Source organism: Spea bombifrons, chromosome 4 (assembly GCF_027358695.1).
Source record: "Spea bombifrons isolate aSpeBom1 chromosome 4, aSpeBom1.2.pri, whole genome shotgun sequence".
Lineage (NCBI taxonomy): Eukaryota > Metazoa > Chordata > Amphibia > Anura > Pelobatidae > Spea > Spea bombifrons.
Genome location: NC_071090.1, coordinates 22,520,256 through 22,530,677, shown reverse-complemented (window position 1 = coordinate 22,530,677; position 10,422 = coordinate 22,520,256). Strand labels below are relative to the sequence as shown.

At 36.5% G+C, this 10,422-nt stretch overlaps 1 protein-coding gene across 1 annotated transcript; it reads left to right on the top strand.

Annotated features, from left to right (window-relative positions):
* Positions 1 to 331: 331 nt before the first annotated feature.
* Positions 332 to 10,210, top strand: CXCL14 (C-X-C motif chemokine ligand 14). The gene is made up of 4 exons (XM_053462172.1): positions 332 to 535; positions 1,250 to 1,355; positions 7,086 to 7,199; positions 9,527 to 10,210. Exons 1-4 carry the CDS (start codon positions 472 to 474, stop codon positions 9,540 to 9,542), a joined length of 300 nt encoding a protein of 99 aa, XP_053318147.1. The 5' UTR covers positions 332 to 471; the 3' UTR covers positions 9,543 to 10,210.
* The last annotated feature ends 212 nt before the right edge of the window (positions 10,211 to 10,422 follow it).

Below are 10,422 nucleotides of genomic sequence, written 5' to 3'. Positions count from 1 at the left end.
TACAATAGTAACTTATTAGCGTTATTTTTTTTATCAGTGCCTCATTTTTTATTTTTTAAATCTAATTCCAAGAAACTTTTCCAAAACTTTATTTTGTATTTTGTGCTATGACACGGGTTCATTTTTAATGTTTTTAGAGTCATGTCTGCAGCCTCCACTTTTCTTTTTCTTCTTCTTCTTCAGCTATTACATTCAGGGAGAACATGGTAGGGTAAACTAACAATCTCCACCCTTCACATTGTTCGCAAATTGCAGTGAGTAGTTTGGTTGCTATGCATATTAATTACTTTGCACTCAGAGCTGTAGGAGCTATTTAAAAGAGGACGGACGGGCAAGCACAGCACAGTCTGGAGGTGGAACAGAATAGTGACAGAGGGGACGTACTGTAGCTGAAACTCACACATTACCGAGCAGTAGAGACTAAGGAGGAGAGAAGATTCTTGATCAGTAAAACCGAGCAAGGATTTGGTCATGAAACTTATTGCAATAGCTTTGCTTGTGCTGGTTATAGCAGCATGTACAGTGCAAGTGGAAGGTAAGCGATGTTTGTTTCTTATTTACAAACTACATTGTGGTGTTTTAGATGTAACGTAAGAAAGTTCCCTTCGCTGAGAGGGTATTGGATAAGTGGAACAGCCTCCCAGCAGATGTAGTAGAGGCTAATACAGTAAAGAAATTGAAACATGCGTGGGATAGGCATTAAGCTATCCTGGGTCTAAAGCGAGATCAAGGACTGATTAAGGTCAGGAAAAATGGGTCAAACGGGACAAACGCTACGTTTCTAGATTTCAATTCTTAAATAGACAATTTACTATTTTTCAATGAATAAATAATTCATTCTAAATAATAGTGTTGTGGCATTTTTTTGCTTAGCATTTGTGTTTTCAGTGGGATTGTCATACAATACAGGATTGCATGTTATATGAAAGTAATAGGTGTGTTAGAAAATAACCTTTATTCAGCACTTATTATGAAATTCCAAATCACGTTACTTTGTTACGATGTATCTCGGTATATGCTATCTGAGAGGGTTCTTAAGGAGGTAGAATTTAGTGTACAGAGCCCTAATAATAAACAAGCATAAAACAGGTATTTATAAAACAAAGTTAACTCACAGTAATCGGTCATTTTATTTATTGAAGATATTATTTATCTGTATAGATTGTAATCATATTAGAGTCAAAATTAGTTTTTTTGCTAAATATGGAAGATTTATTGGGTATTCTGATTTCTGTTTTATCCCCCTTAGGTTCAAAATGCAAATGCTCCAGAAAGGGTCCAAAAATAAGATATACAGATGTGCAGAAAGTTGAAATCAAACCCAAATATCCATATTGCGAGGAAAAGATGATAATGTATGTAGTAATTTCTTTTCTACTTTCTATATGGAATTAAGAAATATTTTCTGTGAATGCTGGCACATTTACATTACATATCAGCAAACATAAACACGCATCAATCGGCAGGAATACCCCATCGGTTTTAATGGCGATCGCTCCAAAAGTGCTCTCCTTTTGACGTGATTAATATGGCCATTTGTGTTCAGCGATTACACCACGCAGTGTCAAACAGTATGTCAGACAAGCATGTGAAACAGCCTTGTTTATGAAATGGATTTGTTTAAACCCCTGAGTGTCAGATCGTTAACTAACAGGGTGAACTGGGAATACAAATATTACCCCTGCAGCTGACCTATTTATTGCAGCGTTGAATGAATGATTGAGTGCTTCAGACAAATTTTGCTAATATTTGTCTGTTTCCATGCATTTATTATATTAACTGTGGTTAGGGATGCAAAGGCAGAACGCTTTTCATTTGGCGGAGAGTTGCTTTGCATGGAATATGTGCCTGGATTTTTGTTATATTCCTATTAACCACAAATTGTTTATACTGGTTAAGGATTCAAGGCAACAACTAGTCATAATGGTACAAAACTGCAAACATGCACATTCTAGCCTGTTCATTTTACAACATATATATATATATATATATATATATATATATATATATATATACCCATCTTTCAAATGTCTTAAGATCAGAGCCTCCTGTGACTTCGCTACGGTTGATTCTATTTACTCTTTGTTAGTCTTAAGGAATATGCAGGAGATGGGTTACCAGAAGAAGTCTAAATGCTCCCGCATCATATTTTTTAAATAAATAATTGGACTTTTTTTTTTTCAAACCATACAATTCCCAAATTCACAAGAACAAGTAGAAAATATTGTACAGAGTCTGCCAAAAACATGTCAGTTTGATGGAATGCTCTCATGTTTGGGCATTTTAAAGTATTTTTATGGGACATTAATATAGCTTTAGTTTTCCTTTGAATGTATAAAAAATGTTTGTCATGCAAATCTGTACACGTATAGCTCTACAAGTCACCACTGATCATGTAATAGCTTTCTACTTGATTTTATGCAATGTAGATGTTTGATGGGAGAGCTTAAGTAAAGTAAACCTCTTGCATACAACGACGTGGTGAGTGATTTATTTGAATATTGATCCTTAAAGGGACAGTGATGGCTCTTTTAGATTTTATAAACAGACACGGCTGTTCCTTTAACCCCTTAATGACAAAGCCCGTACATGTACAGGCTCAAAATGCATTGTTTTCAATGGGTTTAGGGATCACCCATTGTCCTTAAGGGGTTAAGTTTTTTCCACCCTGGATTTATGATCCAGCTACAGCTGAAGATCACAGCCATTCAGCTTTTAACTAGTTTTGTGACAAGTGCTAGTAAAAACAGTAGACTGTCTTGAGTAGCCACGTGGCTGACACATCTCATTAAACCATGGAGAAAACTTAAAGCGGATAATTCTAAAATTGGTACACATTCTTCGTTTTTTTCTGACAAAGGCTCTTATCTCGTTTGTCAGTGCATTAGAAAAACCATGTATGTATTTACATTACTGATAACTCGTTTTGACCTTACATCACCGAGATTAGTTATTTGAATGACACACAATGATCCCTTGAGTGAGAGCAATGAGATTTCACTAGATAGACACCTTTAGTTATTTTAACGCCTCCTTTTTACAACATACTGTAGGTCAGAAAATATGTAGTCGCTGCATATTTTTTAGAAGAAAATGAATTACAGACCTGTTTACAATACATTCTGTTTGTGGATTTTGTTTTGGTGCCAAACTTAACAAATGTTTAGCTGAAAATGACCTAGATTTCATAAGACGCAGCTGGCATACATGCCTAATTTTTTTTTTGTCTAGCTGGCACTTCTTAGGAAACATTTGGGTGTATCGAAAGCTAGGGTGTATGTGTAATATGTATAGCCGGATTTTAAAATTGGCAGCTGTAAGTAAATAAATAAATACCAAGTGTACTGTCAAAGAATTACAATTATATATTTTTAAAAAGCTGGTTCTTTTGAAAAAGAAAATAATTTCTGAAATATGGAATTATTTTCTTTTTTTTAAATGTGAACTGCACATTTGCTGCCATGAAAACTGAGAAATACTAATTAATAATATATAGTAATCTTCAGCGCTTCCCTACGTTCAATCCAAGATAGTCCTTCTTCTGAGCATTGGGGCATGATGTCATGATGTCACCTAGTAGGTGTCTTGTGGAAGATGGACTGCCACCCACCTGGACCTGCCAGCCTAGGCCAGAATTCGTCACTGCATTCAACCATGCAGCACAAGGTCCTACTTTATGTATTTATGTATATTACATAGCATACTGTCCTCGCTGACTGCAGTGGCGCCACAGCACTCATTGCCTGCAGCTGGATAGAGGCAGAACACACATATGCCTCTCTGGTACACTTTTGTTTTTTTACCATGGCCTGTGCCATGTGAGTATATGTAGACTTCTACTTAGCATCCCCTGGCTGTCTGGGCTAAGGTTTGCTGATCAAATGATCTGTGATGGCTCCATAACACACACAACAGTGGCTACTGTACAGAATTTAATCTTTAAGGAATGCCATGGTTAAGGATGGGTGGGTCTCGTAAAGTTTATCCACTCCTAAGCAGGTGCCTTGTGCACGATATGGCTTTAGAAAGACTGGCCATCATTACGGAGCATCTATACTTGCTGTGTAATATAGCTGTACTTGCCTCCTGTGTTGAATGTTGCCAGCCCACATCTTACCGTATTTGCTCGATTATAAGACGAGGTTTTTTCCAGAGCAAATGCTCTGAAAAATACCCCTCGTCTTATAATCGGGGTCGTCTTCTCAGACCCCCCAAAAAATGTCTGCTGGGGCCATGCTGCTTACCGGTCGCGAGCAGCGTCTCTTCTGTTAGAAGCAGGAGGACAGGAAGCTTGCAGCGTCCTCACAGAGCTCTATCTCCCCCTCCCTCCTCTGGGGGCGGGGCCAGAGAAGTTGCTCTACAGCCGGTCCCCTGCAGAAGTCTTCGAGTGAGAGATCTGCAGTTCAGGTAAGGGGGTGGGGGAGGGTTTTTGGGTAAGTATGTGTGATTAATGTGTGTTTAATGTGTGAAGTATGTGTGATTAATGGAATGAATGAGTATTTAAATGTGTTTGTGTGTGATAGCATGGATGTGTAAGGGGGGTGGGGGTTGTAGCATGGCATAGGGAGGCTGTAATCCCACTACTATCATCCCCAGGTTCCAGCATGTACTGGCTGCCTTGGCTTGATAGGAGTGTGATTGCTGTTAGCAGTTTGATATAGATATATATATATATCAAACTGCTAACAGCAATCACACTCCTATCAAGCCAAGGCAGCCAGTACATGCTGGGTTAAAAGGCATATCATGGGGCTGAGTGGCATATAGGGGGTTAAAATGCATTTCTGGACCTCCAGAAATGCATTTTAACCCCCTATATGCCACTCAGCCCCATGATATGCCTATATACCTCCAGAAATGCATTTTAACCCCCTATATGCCACTCAGCCCCATGATATGCCTTTTAACCCCCTATATGCCAGAGTGGCATATAGGGGTATAAGGCATATCATGGGGCAGAGTGGCAAATAGGGGGGTATAAAGCATTTCTGGGGGCAGAGTGGCATAACTGGGGGGGGGCAGGTTGGCAAATAAAAGGAAATTTAAAAAATATATTTTTCTCAATCATAGCTTTTATTAAACATGAAAAAATAATTTACATGAATTAATATTTACTGGTAAAACTTTTTTCCTATAGGGTCGTCTTATATTCAGGCTTTTTGTTTTTTTCCTAAATTAATATTTTGATTTTGGGGGGTCGTCTTATAATCGGGGTCGTCTTATAATCGAGCAAATACGGTATTTTCTATGCTTGTTTCAATGGCTCATTATATCATAGTAGGCTTAGATATAATGATAAGCTATCTCTGAATTGTAGGCTATACCAACAGTAAGAGAACCACAGCTTGTCTAGAGCCCTTGAACCACCAAGGTCTCACATGCGAGGTCTCAGAATATTGATTTTAAATGTGTGTTCATTAGGCAACGGTAAATATTTAACATCTACTGAAATGATAGTTTTGAATTTGGCCACATGCATGAATATTTTAAACAATGTGCCAGCCTTGTAAGTATTTTTTTTATCTTGTCACATAAATTACCCTTTGGTTGTGTTTTGTCTTTCATCATTGTTGCTAATGTAAATATTAGACTACAACCACACAACCTTGATATTTTTATCACAAAGATAACCATATCTCTGATGTTCTCTTGTTGAAGGTCCTTCTTCAACATCTAGAGTAAATAATTATGTTCTGGGTTCCTTCCTCGGGTCCCTCGGTGTAATAAAAGTTAATGAGATAGATGTATTGTAAAATGTTATGCTTTATGACAAAGTTAGTGTTTGTGTAGGTTAATGTGAGCGTGAAATGGTACAAGATTATGTGTCAAGTGTAGCTAAACTATCTTTTAAAGATATTAAAGAACAAAAAATGACATGTTTGGTAACTAATTTAAAGGAAAAATAACTTAATTCAGCTCCCTTTTTGCCTTGCAGTATATGACCTTTCCCCAATCCCAGTGGCACCATCTCTGAACCCACATGCTTATCATACCTGTGCTAGCATCTTATAGCAGCTACCAGAAAAGTAAACACCTATTCTATGTTAAACATCATAAAATAGTTGACCTCACAGTCAATGTCCCTTTAAAAGAAAAATGAAACGCTCACCTGTGTTATCCCCCCCCAAAAAAAAAAATTTAAATAAAACTATGGTCCTGCTTTATGAAGCCCCATTAAAGTGGTTACAACTGCATCTACTTTTGCCCCCGGGGGTTTACTAAAGCCCTATACCACATTTTTGGTATACGGTCCAGCAGTTCCGGACTGTTGTGAATTAAGGTTTTTTTTACATATTGCATAACCACAAACATTGTTAAGCATGCAGGTAATTCTGTAATTAATCGGGATTTTTCAGAGAGAGAATGTCCTGAAACATTAGCACTTGTATGTATTTTGTTTTAAAGTATTAAACATATTATGTGAAGCAAGCTCATTCTTTGCATTATCCTTTGTGTGTAGGGTTTTATGATCAAATAAAGTAAATGGGCTCTTAAAAGAACATTAGTATCATGCTATTTATGTCCACATAAGCAGCCAAAACACAAATTATTTTAACCAGTGTTTTGTTTTATTATCTGGAAAATGGTTAACAAATTGGACAAATTCCAGCATTGACTAGAAAAGAATTCATGAACTGAATCCAGAAAAGTATGACACATTTAAAAAAAAATGATTTTGTTGTTTATTGGACTTCTGTTATTAAGTAGAGAAACATAACATGCTCTTTTTGGATGCTATCGAAGACATTTGAACTTTGAGTTTATTGATGAAGTTACTGTATGGGATTAAACATCTGATAAGGTCCACCATTAATCTAGGGGGTCTTATCAGTTGATGATTGAGAAAGATGATGACATTAGTAGTTGGCGTATCTTTCGGTTATATACAAAGCTGGTGAGCAACGTTTTTTGCACTCTGAGGCTGGTTGCTGTGGTTTATTGTACGGACTATAATGTCTTTGTCACTTGAAAGTAAAACATGCCATCATTTGTATACGTACCGCTTAACACTATTTTATTATGTGTTTCTGGGATTTTTCTGTATGCCATTGCCATCTATAGTAATGCTGCATTTCTTTTTTCAGTGTGACGATGCAGAATGTATCAAGATTTAGAGGACAGCAGTACTGTTTGCACCCCAAACTTCACAGCACTAAGAAATTCCTTAAATGGTACACAATATGGAAGGAAAAAAGCAGGTACGTATTGAGAAAAAATGTATAGAGAGCTTATCAGTAATTTAATGATCCTTTATTTTAACCAAAACATTTTTTTTTAAATAATTACAGTGCTTTTGTGTGATGAATTAATATTCTGAATGTGGTATACTGCATATATACATTTCAATTACTGCCATGTGTAGAGAATGTTAACTCGGTTCCCAGTTGCTTCCCTCAACCTTGTCAAAATGTGATAATGAGATGCATTTGACGGCTATTAATAGAACCTTAGAAGGGAATTCATGCTTGATGCTCGAGGGCAGTGAGTTCTGATTAGTCTCGAATATTCAATGTAATTATTTATTTGAAGGCATGTGTCAGTCCTTCATTGATGAACCTCAGCTGTGGGAAATAAGATTTCCCCTGAGAACTTAGAGGGACTCCATAAAACATGCAATGTGCGCTTTATTAAATGTTTTCATTTTCTTCTTCTTTTTTTTTTTTTTTATACATTTTATATATGAGCTTTTGATTGACAAAGTATATTTGATTGTTATGCTGTAAGCATGGCATAATTTGTACTACATAACTGTGACCATACAACAACTGCCAAATTCCTTCCATTATATTTATATACGTAGATAAATAGATAGAAAGCAGCTGTTGACTGTGGATCATTGTCTCCATATTTTCCATTGGAAATGTACTTTGCCCTCCTGTGTCAGCCTCTGTTTATAGACCATTGTATTCCCACCGAGGACATGAGGCAAGTTTATTGTACAGGCAGGTGGGGTTTGTCATTGTGAGCTCACTCACTGCAACAGTGGAGTCGGATTTGCTTTTCACCGGAGTATGTCTTTACCGGAAGTCTGTTAACCCCTGCTGCTGTCTCGGTACTATTAAGTGTTCCAATTCAAAGCCACTTTAGACACAGAAACATAGAATTTTACGGCAGATGACCATTTATCCCATCTAGTCTTCCCATTTTCTGTGAAGTAAAGACTCTGACCTTAATCAGTCCTTTGTTTTGTCTTAGCTTCAGAATAGCTTGTCACTTCTGCTGGAAAACTGTTCCAGTTTTCTAGCATTTTTTTAAGGTTGATGGCCCATGAGGTTTTTTTTAGTATGAGTGTTAGGTAGAGAGCGTCCGTAGTGCCTGTGTGTGTCACATTGCTCATGCACAGCAGTAGTGCTGCCTGCCAAAAGTGAGACAATTCTTACTTAGCCGAGCTATGAGAATAATACTTTTTACCTCTCTGATATTGGCTAAACACGAAAAAAATAATGTTTATTTCTACAACTGAGCAATGTGTCACCTATCCTGGTAACTTGATGGGTGAGTGAAATATAACTCTTCTTGTCCTACCGAGTATATTTAGTGAATATGTGTTTTTTAGTAGTAGGGCTGTAGGTATGTTACGCCATAAAGTTTTCTTTTACATTTTTTATAAGTTACAATACATTTACTGAAAAGTAAAAGTATTGTATAAACCAAGAACCACAAATAAGAACCAATTACAGTACTATGTGACCACCTATTGGAAAGGCTAAAATACAATGACCAAATGCCTATATAATATTTTCATTGTACATCATTTAACACTTTCAAATTGTGAATAATCGGATACTCTAACACATGATATGAGACCCTTGAAACCGGAGCAGCCATAACATTTTAAATATAGATGAAGCAACTGATATTGCCGTGGGGAGATTGAACTCGTTTTTTGTTAAGAGGCGGTATAGCATTTCTTTCTTGGGATTCAAAAATTTGCCTTGCCCTGTGTTCAAGGTATTAAATGGGTACACTGTATTCCTGCGAGCGAGGTGAATGGGGTGTCTCAATAAATGGAATGTTTTCTGTAATTTGTGAAGACTTATGAAATCAGACACCAGTTACGTTAAACAATTATGCAACTTAAAGCTACACGCCCGCCCTCATATGCGCTTTACTGCGTATAATAGCCCTAAGCATCAGATTAACCTTTTTGTATACAAATACATAGAGGGAGTCATCAGAATCCCCTCTACGCACCCTCCCCCACCCCCCACGGAGGCAATGCTCTCCATTCCCAAGCTTTAAAAGACGTAAGACAGCAACCACATGAAGAAGAAATTACCAGTACTGAAATCCAACTAAAAATATAAACATGAGGTTTGGATTTCAGAACTGGTAATTTTGTTCTACTTTGTTAAATACAGTATGACTGTTTATGTCAATGCTGTCTGTTTTCCTTCCTCTCAAAAATCCTACTTTGAGGATCCTATGCGTGGATATATTTAAATCTATATCATGAATGCATTTTCCGAAAATAAGAATAAAAAATATTTAAATCTACTTATTTTTGTCATTCCTTTTCTTCTAGGGTTTATGAAGACTGAGTGCTGCAGTAAGAAAACGTCAAGTCTCAATGAAAACTACGATAATGACTTCTTTCCTTTTCTTCAGATAGCATACTTTACATATACCATATGTTATTATAATGCATTAATATGAGGAATACTTTAAAAGGTCAGTTTTATATTCTAGAGCAAAATGGCTTTTAGAATTCGTAACTGTTAGAAACACTAATTGTATAATTGCCTCGATAATTCTAGAAATGGAAAGACTTTATTAGATATTATATTATATGTTTTAATCACAGATTAATAGAAGATTGTATGAACTTTATAAGTTCATTAAACAGGAAAAAGGAAATTGCTTGAGGAGGAAATAACCAGTTTTGTGGATCCAGAGAATTTTAGCACAATATTTGATTTCCCAAAAGCATTTAAAAGGACGGTTTTCTCCCTCAAAAATTCTCTAACAGATAGTGACATATTTAATCACTACTTTTCCATGCGATTTTTTTAAAACATACAATAATAAAATAAAAATCTTCCATACGGCAATGCTCTTCCATTACAACCAATTGGAGAACTTTGTTCTTGTGGAAATCTCACATGAGTTGGCTAGCATTACGTAAACCTGCATGCACACTGCTGAGCGGATGTGTTTGACTGAACAAATCTTCTGCAAGGCAAACAGCTGGGGGGCAAAAAAAAGAAAATGTATAGATTTTAACGAACCCCTCTATGCATTTGCATGCAATAAGATACAACATGACGTACCCTATCATGTGCATTAAAGTGCGTATGATGGATGAAGTGTACATTTTTAAATAGATTAGATTAACCTTGTTTAGTACTTTTTCTTTTTGCATCATCTTGTAGTTTTTATTATTATTAAGACAGATTTTGTTTTTGTGTGCATCACAACTAC

What these genes read in the sequence shown, in the direction of transcription:
- CXCL14 (XM_053462172.1), top strand. Translation starts at nt 472, where the DNA reads ATGAAACTTATTGCAATAGCTTTGCTTGTGCTGGTTATAGCAGCATGT. An exon ending in ATGTACAGTGCAAGTGGAAG is followed by an intron (nt 536 to 1,249) that starts GTAAGCGATGTT and finishes TATCCCCCTTAG; the next exon opens with GTTCAAAATGCAAATGCTCC. An exon ending in TGCGAGGAAAAGATGATAAT is followed by an intron (nt 1,356 to 7,085) that starts GTATGTAGTAAT and finishes TTCTTTTTTCAG; the next exon opens with TGTGACGATGCAGAATGTAT.